Raw genomic sequence first — 22638 nt, forward strand, 5'->3', positions numbered from 1 at the left:
ATGCTCGCACCGGCGCTGCTGGGGCTGCTGCTGCTGCTGGGCCCCGCGCTGCCGGCCGGGCCCCCGGCCCTGCGGTAAGTGCGGCTCTGCGCTCTCACGAGTGCGGCGGATTCTGAGGTGCCGGGAGCGTGATTTTGAGGGAGCGGTGGAGCACTTTGGTGGCTCTTCCTCTGCCTCCTTAAAGGTGACGCTGAGGGAAGCGCTCTGGGTCACCGGGAACCTCAGTAGGTAGGGGCATGTGCAGGCTGCAGAGTTATTGGCAACGATGCATTTGATGCCCAAAATGCACACTCTGAAAGCAGCGAAGGGAGAAGACCTGACTAGTGATGACTCTACACCCAAACTTCCAGATTCTGCTGCCTGAGTGGAGCAGGAACCAAACCACAGAACCCTGCTTATTGCTGCTCTTTGATGCAGTGGCACAGAGAGGTGCACTGCCCTTCACTCTCCATCTCCACCACAGCCAGCACACACTGGCTCCTAAGGCCAGTGCCTCCTTTGCCCCTGAGTCTTGCAAAATCTACTGTCTGAGAAAGGGCAGGTTCTATTCATCTACATCTTCAGCATTCCTTAGCATTGTGAAGACCTGGTTTTGGCCTGAGCAGTCCTATGATTTCCTATGTTTTTCCGATGATTCAGTTCCTGATGCGACAAAGTGTGATTTTCCCCTGAGAATGTCCTGAAAGTCCTGATCCCCATGTGCTCCAGTGCATGGTACAACTGCATGGCAGAGCTGCAGATCTACGGATCTAGAATTGGATTCTGCTGCTTTTACGAAAACCACAGCCACAACCTACAGTGTTGCTTGGAAAACCACAATTACTTTGGTTTCCTTTTCCATTGGACTCATGGATCATATATATCTGACAACCAGAAGGATTACTTTGGCAAACATATTTTATTAGAATCAACCTTAAGTGTGCTGTATGATATATATTCCTGTTATGCTATCCAGATGTTTGGATGTATATGGCATCTTTAAACTTTTTTGAAGTAATTAAGATCAAAATGTTTCATGATGGATAATCAAACTATAAGTGTCTGTGCATATATACCAGATATGCCTGATGGGGAAGTAGATGAGGCCAATGCAGTTAAAAAGATAAGTAAAATATTGTATATGCATTCTTGCTGGTAGCAGTGAGGTTTCTGTTGAAAACAAAGAAAACTAGGTGATTTGAGACAAGTAATAATTTGCAACCGTAGCTGAAGAGGTGGTAAGAACAATATTCTGGGTATTGGCTGAAGCCAGTGACAGGAGGGTGGTTTCAAATGAGCCAAGGTCTCAGTGGCTCTGAGCTGCAGCCCCGGCTTTGACCGCAGCTCATGCAGTTTGCTGTCCCCCACAGGAGCGCTTTGGGTATCCCTGCTCCCTGCCGGCTGTCCCGGGCTGAGTCAGAGCTCAGGTGCCGTGTCCCAGGGGGGAAGCTGTGCAGTGACAGAGGCAGGTGTGAGTGTGGAGCCTGCATCTGCCAAGTGACTGAGGCTGGCAAATACTACGGTCCCCTCTGCGAGTGCCACGACTGGGTGTGCGAGACCTACGACGGGAAAATCTGCGCAGGTAAGGAATCTCTGATGGTGACAGAAGCTTAGAAAATTAAGAGTCTACATTAAAAACAGGAACACAGCACACTGGTAGAGTGATTATATATGGGTCCCTGAAACATGACTCTAAATGGAATGGTGGAGACACCCAAGGATTAAAGGATGCAATTTACAGGCACTGTGTCTGCCATAAAATGGGACTTAGCTTAGAGCAAGATTCATCTGCATCAGGGACAAAAGCAGAAGTTGCTTTGGGTTGGAAGCTCTGCAAACTGTGTTTTAAGTCTAATATAGTATGTAATATTGATCACATTTTTATATATTTCCTTATTTGAATTGCTTGCCTAATGATGGCTTATGGTATTTACCCTGGCTATAAACTATTTAAAAAGAATCAATTTTTTCCAGTGATTATTATTTTTTTCTTCTGCTATAAAAAAAAAGACTTACTGTAAGATAAGTCTCATATTTGCTATATAAAGATGAAAACTCTGTTTTTCTCTAAGTAATGATAATACTTTCTAAATAAAAACTTAAAACAATGTAATTGTATTGTGGTTTCAGGGATTTCCCCACTGACACTGTATTCTTTAATAACATACATTTCTGGGATAAAATTTAGTTCCTGCCAGTTGTTGGAACACGTCACTTGGTTTACATCTAAGCATTATCACTCTTTCATCTTTTCAGCTGTCTTTACTTAAGTTTCTGGGTTATTTTGGTCAGATTTTCATCTTTTTTTCTTTTTTTCTTTCTTTCTTTTTTTTTTTTTTTTTTTTTTTTTTTTTTAAGCAGCTTAGAATAGGATTTTAGAAAAAAGCAGGGAGAAGAAATGCCATCACATTCCTAAGGGGATTCAGCCTGGAGCTTGATGAAAGGGGCCAGAAGGGTACTTCATTTCTACTATCCCTGTTTCAACAGCTTTACCAGATTCTCAGAAACGTGTCATCTTTTCAGGCCAAAACCTGCAATTAGGTCAATGGGAATGTTACAGAAATTCTTCTAGTAAGAGGACAATACAAATGCATTCCAGCAGTTGGTTTGGCAAATTTTGTAGGAAAAAGGACCAAACTTACTTTAGCAACAATTTATGCAGGAAGTCCAGTAATAACATGAAAGGACCAAGAACGGGATTATGAGAAAAAGATTTATATTTGGCACCTGTGGCTTTAGAGTTCTGTAGAGAAACTGATTCATAGACTCTGCAGTAAGCAGTATTAAATCTCCCCTACATAAGAAATACCATAGCATTTCACTGCTTTGCTGTCCCAAACATGAAGTTTTTGATTGGTACTGTTATGTCAAAGGGCTTGCTGTTGTTGCTGGGTTAATTGCATAAAGGGAAACTGAATGCTCCTTCAATTTTAATATTCTGCTGTAAATTCCACCATCATGTTCCTGTTAATATCATGAACAGTGGCTGCAAGTTTTGTAAAGGCTTTGGTGGTATAGTGTGCACACAGAATAAAGAGAGCCAAGAGATCTCTTAACAATATTTAGCTTTTGGGTAGCACTTCATGCAGCAGTTCAAAGATGTGAATGCTAAGTGATTAAATGTTTTTTTAAAAATGATTTTCTGTACTTGTCACTTTGTCACTCCTAGCTGGAGTACTGAAGCCTTGTTACTATGTTATCACTGAGATGTGAGATAATTTGAATTCTCTCTTCTGGAAAAAAAAAGAAGTAGTAAAAAATTCAGTACAAAGTCCTGGGGAGGGAAACAACTGTGAAGGGTACAGGAGTTTAGCTTTCTTCGTTTGGGCTTATCGACAATTATGCTAAAAATCCAGCTGACTTTGTTGCAGTCCAGGGCTGCCCAGCAATGCAAGAGAGCAGCCCCAGGTAAGTCCTCCAGAGCTGGGGTCCAGTTGGTGAAGCACCTCCTTTCAGGCTGTGCTAGTTGCCCTCTTCATTTTTCCACCATGTTTTTAGTCACTGAAATTGTGTGTATGTGGGAGGAAGGGAGCATAGAAAAGAAGGTCAGATCTAGGATAACTCTAGGCAAGAGACTGGAACTTAGGTTGTATGAATAATATTTTCCCTTACCCAGCTATTCAGTGAACTGCATCCAGTGATGTTTCTTAACATTACATCACCAGGCCAATTTTCAGTGTATGACATATTTCTCTTTCTTTGCATTTTTAGGCCATTTTTTCACTTAATGATGAAGTTGTGTTTCCTCTAAGAAAATAGCCAAAATGTCTTTCTGCAGTTCTATTTCTGTTTCCTGCTTTAATTTTCTTTTTCATATTTTTATTTTGACATTTGCTGTCCCTTTTAATTGTGGATCTCTCCTGACATAGGCAACAGCAGTAACTGCTGACTGGTACCACATGGAGAACTTCTAGACGCTCTTTCAACATCCCTCTAGAAAGGCATGGTATTTGAGGCTAATGCTGTTTAAAACACGCTACTTTTCAAGCTGCCAGAGTGATTCCTTTTTCAAGTGACTGATGTCTGATCACCAGTGATGTTCATATTCAGAGATGGACAGGCAGAGTTGTTTGAGTCACAAATGCCAAAGATAGCTGTGTTTCCCTGCCAGTCAATTCAGACATACCTCCACTTCCCTTGCATGTCCCAAGCTGATCAAAAGATTAAGTTGCTCAATATGCAGCTCATTATCTTAAAGGCTCTTTCTGTGTCAGATCCTCTTTCTGGACCAGTTATTGAACAATCATATTCTGGAGAGAGAAGGCCTGAAGGTAAAGAAAATGTCAGCTATCCATCTGATTGATTTGCTTTTTCTAATAAACCTTTTATAAAAATGGGAAAGAGATTATGCCATGAGTAATGAAGAAGAACAGATTTAAATGTCGCTGTCCTTTTATTTTCCCTTGAGACTTTGCTGTATTTCTCTCCAATTATGATTCCAGGTGCTTTAGAGGGAGTTAAAATAATTTTCTTGCCTTTTATCCCACTGGGATTGATAAAGTAACAGGTGATCCCTCTTGGAGTCAGAAACAAAGAAGAGAGAAAACAAGTACTGTGTGCCATCTGAATCACGAAGTCTCCAGTCTTCCTCCTGACCTTTTTATTTGCGTTATGTATCATGGGGTGTAGAGGAAATCAAGTAGATACTGTCCTGTCATTCTCTTTGCAATGTCAGGGACATCTTTATTTTATCTTTTGTTACCGATATTCAGGGAGATGAGCTGAGGAGGCAGACTGAATCAAAAACAATCAGATCCCCAAAGGATTTATGCTTCATTCAGAACAGACAATATACTTGTTGCTGTTTTTTTGCAGATAGTAGTTCTGACCTCAGACAATTGCATATTGCCTCAGGCTTTCTTAGCATAAATGGAGCCCATATTGTGTGCAAGGGAAAGTGCAATACAGGACTAATTCCTGTCACATCACTGCTTGATACCTATTGCTCTGTGGGGTTTCTGCAGTAAAGTGGAAAATCCATTTTAGTTAATTTTTTGTGCGTTTTGTTTTTTTTTTTTCATTTGGGGTTTTTGTTTTTTGTTTTGGTTGGTTGGGTTTTTTTATTCTTTTATTTTCTTTTTTTTTTTTAATCTTCTACTGTGTCTGCAGTTAATGAAAAACTAAACTAAGCATAGATTTCCTTGGCCAACTGAAGTGGGAACACTTCAGATGCTCTTAGAGAATGCACCACAAGAACTGTCAGCTGGGACATGTATGATTGCACTGTTTGTAGTAGGTGAGATGAAAAGACAGATACAATTTGGTGACAACATAGGCAGCAACACGTGAAGAAGGCTTGTCTTTGCTCAGAACTGTATTTGTTATCTTTGGTTTTTTTCATAGTTATTAAGATTTTATGAATAATTTTCCTTCCAAACTGAAGTACCTTTTACACCTACTGAAAAATGATGGCGTAGTCTGATTTTCCATAAGCAGTTGCTGTGGAACTTGCTGGTTTTCAGGCCAATGAAAGATTTTTTCTGTTTCTTTCTCCAAAGCTGTGGGTGCTGTACCTATTTTAATACTAGTTCAGCAGTATAATGCTGGCATTAGTCGTCGGTTTTCTCAAACAGAGGTATTATCATGCATAATACGAAAGACTAAAGAATTTGAGTGTCATTATTTCCTGGTCTGTAAGGTTTTAAACAATATAGAGAACACAAGTGAAAAATTAAATTGACTAGGAATAGATGTAGAAATAACAAGATAAATCCAAAATGAAGTATTAATGTAATACATAGCTATGCATCCATGGAAGTTTATTGGATGTAGGGTACTATACAGCAGTTTGAGAGAGTTCGGAATTTGAAGATAGAATTTGGTGAAAATTTTGGGCTGAGGACTGCTCTTTGCACAGAAACTGAATAGTGTCTTTAGGCAGAGCTATCGAAGTTGAGCTGGAAAGGCTCTAACAAATGTGCTTTTGTATTCATACCGAAGGGAGGTCTGACATGCTGATTGTTCATTGAGCAGCATTTCTTGCTAAAAGTGTGAAGAAAAGTCAGCTTGTGACCTGCATTGATTGCCATTTGATCCAAAGTGAAATTCAAAGCCCTGGATTTTGAGAGCAGGTGTATAAGCCTCTTCTGTGTCAGAGGCCATGTTTGTAAAGATTCAGCTGTGGCACACCTGGCCATTGGAGACAAAGCCTCCTTAAAGGATCCAGTTAAAAATAGGGCAGGAGGCTACTGACAAAAATGGAGGTTGCAGTTCTGCTCTGACCTAGTTTGCTTTAGTCTGGACTTCAGAACTTGGCATTTTGTGACTTTTCCTCCTAGAGCAGGGGTGTGTAGGTGTGATAATAGCATCCATATTCATCTCAAAACAGGTTCCTCAGGTTCTAGAAGAAGTGAAATCGTGATAGCATAGACCTCATTGCAGGTTCATTTCCTTGCTAAGTGCTGAAGGTCCCAGCAGACACAAAAAGCACAAGCTAAAGGCTGTATTATTCTCAACTTTGTGCTGTTGGTACCTCATCTAGGTAAAATCAAGCAGCCTTTGATACATTGACAATTGTTGTAGTTCCAAGTGCAATGTGTGGGTTCATAGCAATGGTGTGTGAGGCAGGAGGAAGCTTAGACACAAAAACTGCAGGGGGGATTAATGGAAGGGAAGCATCTTAAAAGTAACTTATTAAATTTTATCTACCTAGTTGCTTAGCCCTCATTTTGAGCACCTTTATTTGTAGATGCTACTGATGGAAAATAGGTGTTAGTTTAAGAAGTAAAAGTGAGTGTGTTGGGCATGTGGAAATGTAAAGACTTTTATAGCACCTAGCAGAGCTGGAATGTAGCCCCTCAGGCTGCCACCAACGGCAAGACAAGGTGGGGAGCAGCATCTCCTTCTCCTTTTGTCCTTCTGTGGTCTGGGGCGCCATGCTTATCCATTGCAGAGAAAAAAACAAACCTTTGTGTGACTTCTGTCTATGCAAATAAGTGTTCTGAAGTGTGTTTGAATTTTTATGCTCCTCAGGGGCTGATAATGAACTGAAGTATATTTTTATTTATTTGAAAGAATGTTCTTTATGAAAAAATGGCTTATGTAGACTGTATATATTAACATTCTATTTGTGTTTCAGAATCATTATTATGAAAAAGATATGGTGAGTAGAAAGTAGATGGTGTATTTAATGTTACAAGTGTTTATTAATTTTTTTTACGTGCTTTAACAGTGGATAGGTGTCAGCATGTGTTCTTATGACAGCCTTTTTTGGACAAACTGACTGTCTTGATATAGTTTTCTATGCTTATTAAAAGTTTTATTGTTGGCAGCTGGTCCTGTCAAGGATTTCAAACAGTCATCACCTATGGCACTGTACTGTAGACCTTTCAATGTTAGTATTCCCAAGTAGTTTGTCTTTAAAAAGAACACCACTGATTAAAAAGTTCCTATGAGCTTTCCTGAGAGGAAAGGACTCATTACTAGAGCTGTCCAGGACAAAGGAGAATTTGTGCCTAAAAAGTACTGGAGTTTGATTTTGGCCATGCAAAGGAGGACCCCATAGTATATATGTGGTACCAGAACTTACCAGTGTTTTAACTGGAGGGTGTGGTGGTTGAGGCCATGTTATGGTGTGTTTATGGTGTACACAGTTATACTGCTGGATTCAAATTTCCTTTGGAAATGGAAGGACTATGAAGGGAAAAAAACCTGATCTTCTTTCAAATACTATTTTTAAAGGTTATTTAAAAGCTTCATTTCTCCGTGATGGAGGGAATAATTTTTGCAGATAAGGGTTTGTGTAAATTTTGTCCATTGGGAGTGGGCTGGAACACCAGCTTGAGCAGTTGCATGACTGTCACCGACATCTTTTGTGAAAAATCCTTTCTTTAGGATTTTTCCCCTTTCTGAGAAGCTGTAGCCTCAGCAACAAAATGTAAATAATGGTTATCTGCTGCTGTGGAATGCAACAGGTGGATGAGTGATTGGTCTTGAGTGAATGTTTGGATTTACTGACCACTCACGGCAGAGCTGGGTCTCACTCTGTGCTGAGACACAGACCTTTGTTTATTCATTCCTTTTCTATTCTTAGCTTAGCTAGCATTCTGAGAACTTTCTCTCTATTTCTTTTTAGTATAGTTATAATATAATATATATCATAAAATAATAAATCAAGCCTTCTGAACATGAGGTCAACATTCTCCTTTCTCTCTTCACCCTGTAACCCTTGCAAGCCCTGTAACACATGACTATATTGTTGTATGTAGAAGAATAAGGATTCAAGAGACTTTAACTGGAGTTGCACCTGTCCCCTTTCTTGAAAGAGCTGCTTTGCCCTTCTGCCTGTCCACCTGAGTAGCATCAGTGGTACATCTGGGACACCTTCTTGTCAGTGACCTGGAGAGTGGCAGTCAGAGCTTTGGGAGTCATATCTGGGTCATTTTTGTGGGGAAGGTCACTGGGAGTGGCAGCTCCGACACTGCCAGGAGTGAGCTGAGTACTAACTTTGTGATTTGGAAAACGTCACAGCCGAATGCTGTTGCCTTGGCAGCTTAATGCAGCAGCAGATGTTCTAGCTAGAGCACCTGGTCACAGTGGTTTTTTTTTTCTGTTCCTGGGGGCAATTCTAGGCTGGGGACATTGTGAGTGGGCTGGGGGAGAATCCTCCTGTGGCCCAAAGAGACTGCCAAAGTCTACCTTTCTCAGGCATGCTTTTTCCAGTTGCCTGCCTCCAGCAGGTCCTGTTCAGTCTTTTCAACCAGGTGGTGTCTGTCATTTTAAATATTGGGGATGTTAGCTTTTATGATCCAGAGTTAGAGGCTACTGAATGTGAAAATGGCTCATTTAAGTATTTTTCCTGGTTTGCATATAATTTTCTATCTACTTAAAAGGCTGTATTAAAGTTATTAAAATTTTGAAGCTGTGTGGTTGACAGCTAAGAAATGCTGAATCTATCTACCTTTGTTGAAGAGTCCTGTGCATTTGCACTATTATGCATCTTTTAATTTTATATTTGTTATGTTTTCTTCAGTGAACTTATGCAGCAACAACAGGAGGAAAATTGTCGCTTCCTGGTGTTTAAAATGGCTTAGTTTACAAACTTGGTAACATGTTGAAAGCTAGTTTAAATGTTTATTCTTTACCTTAATCCGTTCATTTGCCTGAAATGTTTGAAAAACACATGGCAAAGAGTTTGGTAATGCAGCAATGTCAGGAAACAGAGGTTTCTTGGCACCCCATTTCCTTACTCCAAATGTTTTAAACAGTACTTCCTAGAAAGTAAGTGGATACTTGTGAAACTCAATGGTACAAGCTCATTGAGTCTCAGAAGCCAAAAGCTCCTCTTCAAAAAATCCTGTTCCTCTCCACTTCCTGAAATGTCCAGACTCATTTCTTGTCTAGCCTTACCCCTTTGGAAATTATTAGATACAAGTAGAGTTGGTATAAAATTTGAATGTCTTTTCAGCAGATGAAGATACAGGCATTTTTTAAGAGATAAATAATTAATGGTATTCTGTGAACAAGAGCTAAATTTGCATAATCCAAACCATTTCTATGTCCATATCTCCTGTGAGTAATGTGGTTCCTCCCAGAAATGCAAGCCCCACTTCAAATGTGGGGAATATGCCTGGTATATGGAACTGAACTGTGATGGTCACAGCATGCAGCTCTCATATCCACCCTTCTTTGCAGTTCTTGCAACAAATTACTAGAGGGTATGTGTTTTTCTTCTGATATTGAAGAGAGGGGAAGTTGAGGATACACCTTCTGATCATCTAAGGCTGATAATGAGACTCAGAAGAAAACTCAAGTGTCTGAGTCCTTCCTAGGGGCTCTCAAACCACCAAGTCCCTATGAAGTAAAAGAATAAAATCTGTTAGTATTAAAACTATCAGTTAGGGCTGTGTCAAAACCACATTTTATGTTTCATGTTTTAGTCCTAAAAATACTGTTTCCTACAAAAAATAGTCATGTATTCTTTTTCCTAAGAGCTACCTGTGCATTAGGTGTTCAATAATTGTTGATTTCTATGTGTATTATCCAAGTGAGAGCAACTTGGTTTTATGAAAACACTCAGTATATTTCAGCTTAAAAGTGTTCCACGTGTAAATAGGGAAGTGAATTTGTAGCAGGTCAATCCCACAGAGAACTGTAGGTGCAGTTATATGCCTGGTGGATTGTGTTCCAGACCACCATCCTCAAAAGGGTTGTTTGTAAAGTCATGCTTTGAAGGGTTACTAGAGAAGTTCAGACCTCTTACTTTAGGAACAGGAAGAAACTGAAATGGAGGAGGACAACCAGTTTCATGTCATGAGCTTACTTGCAGAAGGACCAAATCATGCTGGATGGTGGTGACGCCATGACAAAAAGTCACATAAGAACATACTGTACTGTGGTTCTCCTGAATGCTTTTGCCGAATTGTGCCTTTTAATCACTATATACTTTATATGAAAAAAACACTTATGCTGTCTCACAGAATGTACCACACTTTCGCCCTAATTGTCTTGACAGTTTCAGTCCTTTCTCAACAGCTTTTAAGCTGGAAAGAATAGTGGCAGGGAATAAATCGTACATTAGTAGTCTATCATGCAGAGGTAAGGCAGAGACCTTCTGTACAGAATCGTGAAAATGAGTATTACAATTTCTTTTTTTCTGGTGCCTTTGAAGTCTGGTAAATTCTGTGGGAAGCCGATAACCAGTAAGAAATATATTAAAAATCAGAAAATGGTCTTGAAGCACTTAATTGAAATACTGCTGTTGCACTGGTTCTTCTAATGACTCTCTTTTGAAATAATTATTTTGAAATAATTTTATTTAATTCTCGCTTCTGTTTCAAGCCACACGTAATCCTCATCAGAGACACAGCAAGTATATTGAAGCACAATTCCTAGGCTGTGCTTAGGAAGAGATCAAGTTGCCAGCTATCCCTGAAGGAAAATTGTCCATCACCTACAATCCAGTTTCTCTGGATGGGAATAAAGAATGTAGGAGCTATTGCAATGGGTACAACTACTTTCCATTTATGTGAGTTTGCCTGCAGTTGGCATTTGTGGAAATCCTTTTGTCCAGCAAACTCAGATAAAGTGAATTTTTTCTCTCTCTAGAACATTTTCATTTCTCATTCACGGGGCTTTAGGGCATCATCCGACAGTGAAAAGTACTGGAATATTTCTTACTGCCTTCTTTTTTCCCCCAAGGCTGCTTAGTTAATCGAAGCATAGCAGAGAAATGTTAGAGCATATCATTGTCATTGGTCATAAACAGAGAGATTTAAATATGGCATAGATTTCTGTATCACAATAAAAAAATAATTGTCTCTTCAAAATTTATAATGTTTAACTTCCTACAAGCTTTGTGTAGACATACAACAAAAGTTGATTGGAGATGGGATTGGCAAAATTACCAAACCTCAGCCGTGTACTTTGTTGGATTTAGGAGTGGGTCCTGTCACTCATCTTTACTCTTCAGGTTAAAAATATGTTTTAATAAAAGCAGATGGTGTGGCTGCTTTTTATGTTTTTCCAAAGCTAAACAGAAGCCAATGTTTTCTGCTAACAAAAGTCGAATGAAATCAATAAAGTTATGCCAACAGAGAATTGGTCTCATGGCAATTCTGGCCCTTGTTTGGCCAAAATCTCTGGGTAATAGCAGACAAATTTACAGCAGCAAAATATAGACCCTGTCATTTATCTGCAAGTGGTAATAGTAAAACAATAACAATAACGACATCTCCAAAGTTTTGAATGCTTTTAAGCTTGACAGCATTTTACATGATTTTCTGTTTTGTTTTCCTTCTGAGTATTTTGCTACTTTAAAGAGTTATATATTACTTAGTGGTAATTTGACAGGACATTGACCAAAATAATTTTTCTCCAGAATGTCAGAGTTAGACTTAGCAGGAATGAGAGTTATCTGAGAAAACATTCTGATAAATGAAAACTCATTTTTCAAAGATTTAAACTCAGATGTATAAATGAAGGAATTGTTTAAACTGAGAGATCTATCCCAGCTTTTATTAAATGGTCTGTTGGTTTGGAAAGCCATAATAAAATTAAGATTTTGTAATTGAATAAGAAGGGTAGGTCTCAACTCCCTCTCGTGTCACCATCCTAAAGCTTTTATATATGACTTCTTGTAAATTAGGAAATTCCATTCTAAATGTATCAACTGCTTTAAATGTATGTCTGGTACACTTACATACAGGTTAGAAAAACTTTTATTTGCAGATATTGTCCAGAAAATACAACATGATTTCTCTGTAGATGGTTTCAAAAGGTGATCTCACTTGAGAATTTCTGAATGAAGTTCTTGCTGGATAATATCTTGAAGGATAATACTTAAAGAATACAGTGACCACAGACTTCCTTTTATTTCATGGGTGCCTATCAAAGGAACTCAGAGGTTTTAAAAATAATCTTACTCTTTCTGGAATGATATGTATCAAGCTCTTTCGAGACAATATCATAATTCCTCTGGCCTTTCATGGGCTTCCAGTTCTCTGTATTTTTGCATTTCAGGTTTTGTCTTGGCTTTTCCTCCATCCTTTTCTGCATGAGCTGTGGTTGCCACTCCCACTTGCAGCATTTTGGTTGGATCCAATTGCCAATTTGTTTTACTAATCCCATTCCCCCTTGACAGAGTCTTTTCTGCTTTTTGGCTGGTCTATATCTGGCTCAGTTCCTTGGCACTGCTCCTCACAATAGTCCTAATCCGTTCCTCTGGCTCATCAAAGAACAGTTGTTTCCATGAGGAGCTGGGTGGAAGTCAGATCCACCTTGGCTCTCTTTACACTCCCTGGTGGCTCTTTCTCCAACCAATAACCTCTGCTCTTGTGTCCCAGGGATCTCAAAGGAGGCATGTCATCAAGAGGAGCTGAATTGTTTTGGCTATTCACAGACCTTGCAGAAGTTAACCACAGTTGTGTGTAACCTAACACTCTGTTAGCTCATGCTTTATTTGTGCAGGTTGTTCAGTTGTAGGGGAGCTTGTTAGGATATGAATCTAGACCACAGAAACTTTAAAATAGGCATAAATGGTGTACACTCATGTATTTTCATTTCTGCTTGCTTCACCCCTTTTTCTTCCTGAAGAAAGGTGGCACAGCATGCTGAAATTTTATGGTTTCCTTTAGTTCCTTCAGACCTGTCCGTTATGCTTCTTATTCCCAAGAGATGGAATGATTTTGACCACAGTAAAAAGCTTGTCTTAGGGAGACTGTGGAATCTCTGGCTGGGGGTTTAAGAACAGGTTGGACAAGTCAAGAGGGATCAACACACACTTGTTTGTGAGTCCAGACAAAGAAGTGGACCAGACAATCTCTTCCAGAGGTCTCTGAGGCTGATTTTATTTGATGCTGCTGTGAAGCCAATCCTCGGTTTGATACTCTGCCTTAGTGAGGAGGATCTGTGGTAGTATAAACACAGTTTTTGTCATGCTGTAATGTTTCTAAATGTAATACTTTATTGAAACTGATGCATAAGCATTGATTTTAATCTATTAATAGAAAAAACTTTAATTTTCTGCAGTGTTTATAATACTTAAAATATGAGCATGTTTTTAAATGACCACATTTTTAAATGATCACTACGGAGTCTCTAAGCAGGAATGATTCTGAAAACAAGCTTGCTTGTTTTAAGTTTAGGCATCTTTTCAATAGAAAGGCATAAATTACTGTTTCTAGATACTAGTGGTAAATAGACTTCTGTAACAAGCTCAGCGTCATGGAAAACATGTTTTATCCAGTACTTGAAATTTGATGGAAAAATAACAGTCAAAGCATTGAACAGAAACATTTATTTTTTTAATTTCCTTCGCTTTAACAAATGGATTCTTTGTCAACTACTGACCTTATGGAGTTATGACAAAATGAACAAAATACCAAGTGAGAGTGAATGGTTGCCCTGCCATTTGATGTACACCAAAATAGACCATGTTAAAACTTATATTCTAGAAGCTCTTAATTCTTGTTGGGTCCATTGAACATCAAATAACATAATTCCTACTTAAACAGGAACCACATCTGGTCTGCATTTTTCAATGGCAGCAAATGAGTATAAATATTTTGTCAGATAATGAAACAGGGGAAGCAAGTAGTAGTATCTTGGCTTTTATTTTTTTGACGGCTGCCACGCTGACAAATGTATGTTCCCTATATTGTCTCAATGCAAAATTATACTTCTAGAAAGTTAATTATTCTTAGACAGCAATGAACTGAACCCTGTACTGATAGCTGAAAACATTATTTAGATTTATCTTAAGTCAAAAGGTGTTGCCATTGTTGAGAGACAGAACTTCCATTCCTGATTTCTTTCATATCACTGGTCATTGGGAAATTGCCTCTACTATTCCCTTCTTCAGCTAAATCACCCATGAATGCACAGGGTAATTCTATATACGCAGCATACAGCACAGGTCTGGATGAATATTTCTTCTTCCTTGTTTCATTCTCTTGATCTTCCTGCATTCCCTAAGCATATGGTATTCATCACACTTGTGCACATTTGTAGGAAGGAAATGGGGAATTCCACCCACAGAAAGCTTCCCCAGTCTTCTCCTTTTCTCCTGTATGCAATGAACATGAAAACATCACTGCCTAACTTCTCCTTTTGCCCAGTGTTCCCCACATCCCTTTGGACAAGCCCTTCCTGGAGCTGTGTTCTGGTCTGGCTGATACTGTGTCATTCCACTGCTGCTTCTGCTGAGAAGCCATGAAATCAGAAAGTGCTCTAAGGGGACCATCTGCATTTCTGGGCTGTGTATTCTATAAAACTAAATAACTTTGTGGTGCTTACATTTTTTGTAAGGTCAACCCCAGAAGAAAAGCAGTAGTTTTAATGGGTGATGGTACTTCATCTGTGCCATGTGACAGAATTGTCACCTCACCAGTGCAGTGACAGAAGCTGATGTTGAGGAGTCCAATTGTCTTCACATAATGCACATTCCCACTGTACCCTCTTGATCTGTCTTCTCTTCCCATGTGAGTCACATAAGTGGTTTTAAATTTCTTTCAGTGAGTCATATAGTTTTGCTAATTTAGTCCCTACTTTAATGTCACTGTATACAGAGTCACTTTCTTACCTATAAACTAAAACTTCATTTGGTCATCTACTCAACACCTTTGTAATAATACTTTCTTTCCTTAAGCAGATGTTTTTTAATTTCTTTTTTTTGAACATAGCCGTGTCAAAACCTCAAGCTCTTGTTTCTATTCTGAACTGTCAGTTTGAATTTTTAAATCCTTTCTCAAAAACGGATCAGACTGAGCATTACGTTGGCTACATACCTCCTAACACCTTCTGGCAAGCATCAGAAGCCAAGAGTTCCACTCTGCTGTGTCGTACTGCTTGGCTGAAAAAGAATGAAAATGCACGTAGAAAAATTTAATGTGGTGAAAGTGAGAAGAAAAGGATCAAAGGCTGGAAACAAATGTTAAAACTTCATATACAAGGGACAGCTGGAATGTATGAAACCTCAAGCAGTACAAAATGTTCCTCAGAACAGGAGAATGTAGGTCTGTTATAGCAGCAACAGTTTTTAAACAGTAACTTAATTTTGTGATGGTAACATTCACAAAATTCCTAGCTCAGTGGTTTCATGCTGCCTGCAAATGGGGGAGACAAATGCCTGAAGACATTGTGCATGTGGTATAGAAAAGAGAGACTAAACTGACAGATGCCAAAAATCAATAGGGAAATACTAATGCCTTTCTAGGCAAACAGCTAGGCAGGGAAATCCTATTTTAGACTTTTGGATAAACGAGATTTATTTCTAGAAGAAATGTAAGAGAGAGCCAAAAAAGATGATTTGTTTGACTGCTGTGTTGAAACATATTTTATTGGCATTATATGTTTTAACATTAAAATAAAATCAGCAAGGAAATGAGCATAGTTCAATATCTTCATTCTTTCCCCCCAGTACTAGATTCTTCCAAGATAGCACTTTTATAATAAAAGCAGTTTCATACTCCTTATATGATAGAACTGCAATTTAAATTAAATTTTTTTTTTATTCTCCACCTAAAATACTGGAATATGTCAAATAAGCATTTACAGGTAATACTTGCACCATAGCTTTTGAAACTTATAAGTTTGAAAACTAAACCAGAAGCTGTCTGAATGCAGTGGAGTGATTTGGTGAGCAAAGTATCGCTGTCTGAAAACTAAGAGTCTTTCTTCTGGTTTCTATAGAGACAAATCAGTGAAGTCAGACATCACTGATTTTCTTCTTGTTTTGAGATGTAAACCTTAAAAACAAAGATTCTTTGATTTTAAAATGGAATATAGGCATCTTTAATGGCTGTAAGGGCCATCTGTTCTGCTGTTCTTACATGCAGTTTCTCTGTTGCTGCAAGTGTGTGTGTTGACCAAGCCTACACTTGGACATACCTGGCTTTCAGACAGTTCCAGAGGCAATACAGCAAGATTAGTTCTGTCAGGAGCTACTTAGTCTGCAAATGTATCGTGAAACCACTTGTTGTTTTTTTTTTTTTCAAATTTTTTTTCAAAATGTTATTCTAGTGATGTGTAGACATTTCAGTTAATCTTTTCTGCTAATTTCCAAACATGTAATAGTAGGATGTGCTACAGAAGGCTCTGGGAAGAGAGTGTATTGCATACACATTGCATGAACATTTATATCAGTTCAGCTCTTGAATTCTGTGTTTTCTCCCAAATGTATTTCCACCTGTGTTTTAGTATGAATGAGAAATTTGATCACCTGTGCTGTTTTGCAAATAGGATAAGAATGCGCTCTGATTTACAAATCCTGGGGAATGAGAAGTGATGTAGAGCTGTACAGTCTGCTGAATAGATTTGTGGGGCTGTAAATATTTTAAGCTAGTATTGCCACAAAATTTCAAGATGTGTTTTTTGGTTCCTGAGTAATGAGAATTGGTCCTCAGAATCTCATAAACAATTGTGCAGTTGGTAAATGAACAGGGAATTGACAGAAACACTGGTATTGGAACAAATTGTGTAGAGGATGCCTAGAGGCAGCTGTTCATCCTACAGGATGATCAGGAGGATTTCATCAGAGGATGAAAGAAAACATTTCATCATAGAGGATGAAATGAAGGGGAAGTAGATAGGAATCAATACAGCTATTAATACTTATTATAAACAACAGTCATTTTGCTTCGTTGCTCTGCCTGCCTGCAAAACTTCAGTTACTTTGCCTGCAGTGTTTGTAGTGGTCGCAGTAAAATTAGCACATGCAAAGAGGAATTAGGTGCAAGTAGTGAAGGATACATTGGTATTTGTTTTTCAGACAGCAGAAATGACAGGGTTAGGAAAATTAAATTTCTGCAATATTACTATGAGCTGTGCTGAGATGGAATTTTCAGGCACTTTTTCTTACAGCTGTGGAGAGTAGCTGTCTCTGTGTCATGATTTTGATTGTGTCACCTCATTCAGCATTACCAGCCAACTATACTTCACGATCAAAAGAATTTAAGTACTCCTTTCTGAAATTCAGATGTATACATCCAGTTTTACTCCCCACCAGGAATCTATCATAAATCTATCACATACCAGAATTGATCAGTTGGGGTTTTCTTTGTTTTGTTTTTGTTGTTGTGTTGGTTGGTTGCTTACTTGCTTGCTATTTTTTGGGGTTTTTTTGCTTTTGTGTAAAATGCTGGTTCTGATGATCAAGCATAAATATTGGCAGGAGAAAAATGGAGAAAAGCATACATGAGTCAGAAACCCCTCTGAAGCAAATCCCTTTTTCAATATACCTTTTATTATAAATATGCAATGATACATTTTTGTGGCACAGAGTAAGCCTTGTCTAGAGATGGGTTTTGCCATCTTTTTAGCAACAGTAGATAATTGGTGAAAACAGAAAGAATGATCTGGTTTGGAGTCAGTTTACCAGAACAGGATCAGAGCATGATTTAGGAAAAGACTTGTGGAGATTGGCCAGTCCAGCCTTCTGCTGAAGGAGGGCTGTCTTCAGAGTTGCTCAGGGTTGTCATACACATGAAGTCAAAGTATGTCGGTGTGACAAGACAAAAAAAATCAGAAGCACAGATTAACTTCTGTTGAAATAATGCTTAATTATCTGACTCATTTGACAAAAATTAGGAACAGTTAAAAATAATTTTTGACATGAGGAGAGGTGGCTTATGAAACTAAACTGCTTTATTTTGCCATGTTTTAAAATGAAAAGTATAATAATTTCATCCTGGGAGATTTTTTTTTGTTTAAATAAAGTTCTTTAGTTTACATCAGGAAAAAATCAAGCACAGAAAAGGAAAAACTATTGTTGACTGTCTTTTGAGGAAAATCTGTTAATTAAGGTAGTTCTGCCTACCTCTTTTGCACACAATCAGTCCATCTGCCCTAGGTTACTTCGTGTTTCCCATACTTCTTTGACCTCTCAAGCCACTAGGAGACTTGGCTTTTGCTGTTGCATATATGCTATCTAGTTGCAGAGATTGTTCCCAGGTATCTCTGTGGAGTATGTGATGAACATTTGGGCATTTTCTGTTGGAAGACAAGTGGTAAATGGTCACGTGATAGAAAGCAGAGGGTTAAACTTGCTCACTAGTGCTGAGCAGTTTTGAAGTTTGAAGACCTTAATCGACCTAAATCGAAAATACACTGAATGAACATGAAAATTTCATCATTCAAATTAAAAAAAAATCAAACAAGAAAATTTGGATTTATTGCTTGGGTCTAAATATGTCCCTCTTGATGGAAGATGAAGTCGTAAAACTTCTATCTGTGTCTCAAACTTTGTGCCTAGTAAATCATGCCTTTATCAAGCTGGTTGGTCACTGGTCATGAAAGGCTTGACTCCAAGACTCATGGTTTCTGGGAGCTTCAGTCAAAGGTTTTTTCTTAGCACTTGATTACAGCCTAGCAAAGGCAGCTGCTTTGACACTGCTTATAACATGACTAAGGATTGGAAGGTCTTGTTGCCCTGGCTCAATTTGACTGCAGAATAGGTTTTGTTAACCTTGTGTCTCATCTTTCCTTTTATAAAAGGGACATAATTACCATTCTTCCATAATAAAAACTATTTTGCATGGTGGTTGAAGACTTCCACAGAACTGTTTCATGTTAAAAAAGTGCTCAATCTCATCTTGTCTGTTAAGCCTGATTTCATGAATAAATCTGCCAGGGAAAAAAAAGTTAAATAAAAAACCACCTAGGTGACCCTTTGCTCTATTCATCCATCAGCAGGGAAGTAAACAGTTTGTCTATGATTGCCTGTCTCACTTATCTATTACAGTCTGTTTGTTCTTCCTACCCTGTAATTACTCCATTGGATCTGCTGAAATATCCTCTGATTCACATTCAAACTATTTTCAGAAGCACCCTTTAATTCTGGCATGATATTTCATTGCTCAGTAAATATGAAGAGGTGCTCAAGATTTGCTTTATTACAAAGTTCTGGATGGCACTGTGAACTTATTGCTGTGTGAGGTTCCAGTTTGGCAGCACCTAAAAACTGATTTCCTGCCTGGACTGAATGCCAAGAGTTGGAGGCAGGAACAGTAGGTGGCATAAACTTTCTCCTCCCCAGTACTAATAAGCTAAGTCAAGGCAGTCCCCCTTCAGGGGGATGTTGTAGTAGCTTCCCCAGCTGGGCCAGATGTTAAGACCATGACTAAATTGAAACCTCCTGCTGCAAGGAAGTTAATGGAGGTGACCTAAAAGGATGAGGGATTGCTGGGCTGCATCACGCACGCTGAAATGAAGGTGGTGAGCACAGGAAGGCAGCCACCATGGGGCATGGAGTTTTTTCCTTATTTTATTTTTTTTTTTCCTTCTTGCATTTACATTTTAATTCTTTGTCTAATATTTCTGAGATATAGTTCTGAACCTTGCTTTAGCATTATTGGATGTATGCTGTAATTTACTATTGGAAATTGATGCTCCCAGGAATTTCTAAGTACAATCAGAGTACTGAAAAGTTACAGGATAAAAGCGTAGCAAAACCCTTGCCAATCCAAGTAGCTACATTTAGGACCATGTCTTGTCCTTACCTAATGTCATTTCAAGAAAAAGTTTTAAAAAATGTCTACTTTATATCAATTGAATAAAACAAAGGTATGTTTTTCCTAGATTTTAAGAGGAAAGCAAAAACTCTGTAGTGCTCAAATATTCAGAAATCCACACTGCTCTTAGTAACAAAAAGGAAAAAAAGAAAGAAAAATTACTGATATTGACTTTAGAAGAAACAGTACATTGAGAAAGGCAACAACAGGCTTTACAAAATTATCACTTAAGTTTTTTGAATGAAGGGTAATGAATTTATATGCAGATGTAAGATGGGTATAGCACCTTTAGAAAATGTGTCAGACTGAAAACTGTCGATAACATTAACAACTTTTTAAAGGAAAACATTTAAAACATAGGAGAAAGCTGGGCTTCACTCTCCTTTAAGTAGTGTATTTTTCTTTGATGCTACTTTGTTTTATTAAGCACTGACAGACCCTTTTATTGTCTTCACAGCTGTCAGTCTATTCACATGAAGCATGCTTAAATTAAAATTCTGACTCTTGCCAGTTATATCTCACACTTTTCTTGGAAAAAGATAATTTTCACCGTACTTGGTTGGAAGTTTCTCTATTTATTGTGAACATACTTTGCATTATTACAACTAGGGTAATGCAAGAAATTGCATATTATGCCATTTTCCACTGGATTATGCAAATAAACACCAGAGGAAAGATACCTAACTTAGATACTCTAACTTATAAGAGTTGTTTGTTGTTTCATTTTTTTTCCCAAGTTGCATTTCTAATTCTTTTAACCTTATTGATTCAAGATTTAATCTGCTTTAATGCAGATTAAGCCCAGGTTGGTTTTGCTAGTTAAATCTTTCTTCCATTCATTGCCTTGGCTGTTACTGTAAACTGTAGTCAAACGTTGTTGTGTTTAGAAATATTGCCCTAAAATGGTACTAAAATACTTTCCAATATCAGATACCAGAAAATATCAGAATAGAAAAAGTAAAATTGATCAACAGTCTAATTAAATTATATGTAGTAAACAGTCTTATTACTATTAAAAAATGTAATGCAAAATTGTTGGCAAGTATGAGAAAAATAAATTCACAGGTCAAATAGTACCTTGGGAGTTAAAGAAATTTAAGAAATTTTAACACTCCACTGTTTCCTTTTTCCCTCATCCATTCTTTCCCTTTAATTAGAAGACATTACTTCTTACAGAATTTAGTCAGGAGAGACAAAGATGAGACATAAATACTGAAAGACTTATTACCTACAAGTTTAAACAGCTTTGATGAGTTAAATTTTCTACTAACATTACATAAAAAATTGAAGTAAAAAATAAAGCAGGTTAAAAGACTACAAATTTAGGCAGTTTAATTTATTAATTGTTTAAAAAATGCCCCACAACACTTTTGATACCAAGAGTTGTTTACAAGACAGTAACACCTCCTCCTATACTATTTTATATCTTTTACAAATAATGTATCTGTCCCACTACTGCAGAATAATATATAATTAAACAGAGAGCTACCATAGTGACTTCCACTTTGGGAAGCAATTTGAAAACAACACATCCTTCAATTATTAAAATATGTGTTATTTTTGACTATGGCAGGTTAAAAAATCTCTTCTTAAGAACACAGTGGCAGTTCTTAGCACTGCTGAGTACTTTGGCAGAAAAAGTGAATTTGTTCAATGAGTATTAATGTTCTGTATTTGAAAAGAGTGGCAAACTATCATATGATGAATAAAAAATACTGTTTCAACTTTTATTATCAAGGGCCCAATTAATTTTCTTAATATTAAAATAAATAATTTAAAATTTAAGCATGAAAACTTGCTCACCAGAATTATAAGGTAATGCTCAGCCTGCATATTATTTTATTAGAACTAAAGATGATATATAATAGTAATGTTAAAAACTCCAAATCAGATGATCCAGATGAGCAATAAGGTATTCTAAGTTTGGGATAAAATAACAGAAGGACTGTCTTGGGATTGGGTTGATAAAGAATTAATGAATAAGAATATAATTTAAAATTGTCAGCCTGGTTTTATAGATTTTTTTTAAAAATTATTTTTCTTCAAATTAACTTGACTTCATTCTTTAAAGAAATTACAAGTTTGGTTGTTTAAGTGCTTGTTTAGCTGGGACACCTTTATTTTGTGCTTCATTTGTTTTCTTATTGAAAGTCTTCCAATTTAGAAAAAAAATTTCACCATCATTAATGTTTACATTTACATTAAGCAGTCTCAGAAGCAGGCTCTTGTTTTTGAATGGATTCTCATTTTATTGATGCATTTAGAGTGAACTTGTACTTACAGTCACTAATCAATTTATTTTCTCAAAAGGACCTGCTGATTTAAAAAGGCATTGGACAATTTACAAGAAAGTGAGACTGGCAGAATGGTTGATAAAGATATTTTCTAACATTATTATTAGTAGATAATCAGGGAAGCATTAAATAGAACTAAAGGAATTCACAATTCAGAAAGAATGTGCAATAAAGAGAGCCTCAGTAGAAGGACCAAGAATCATGCACATGGTGGGGGAAAAAGAATGATTCCCTAGATAAACTCAAATTTGATGGAATTTACAAGATATTACTTGTTTTTGTCCCAGTGTATTAATACCTTTTCAAAGGTATTAATTTTAGAGAAGAGATGACCACAGATGCATGCTGAAGAAGTACATGTGATGCCTTCACACAGGTCAAAAATTGTCTGCCCTTTGGAGAACTGAGAGGATTTTCTT

General features: G+C 37.6%; 1 protein-coding gene across 1 annotated transcript in view; it reads left to right on the forward strand.

The window, feature by feature from the left end:
* The window catches only part of ITGBL1 (integrin subunit beta like 1), a 126253-nt gene continuing 103615 nt past the window's right edge, over window positions 1-22638 (forward strand). The window contains exons 1-2 of the mRNA XM_054271341.1: window positions 1-74; window positions 1350-1561. Of these exons, the coding sequence (XP_054127316.1) occupies window positions 1-74; window positions 1350-1561 (286 nt within the window). The remainder of the gene's footprint in view (window positions 75-1349; window positions 1562-22638) is intronic.

This window comes from Melozone crissalis, unplaced genomic scaffold, assembly GCF_028551555.1.
Source record: "Melozone crissalis strain CALT ecotype California unplaced genomic scaffold, PUWL_Pcris_2 ptg000013l_1, whole genome shotgun sequence".
NCBI classification, from domain to species: domain Eukaryota; kingdom Metazoa; phylum Chordata; class Aves; order Passeriformes; family Passerellidae; genus Melozone; species Melozone crissalis.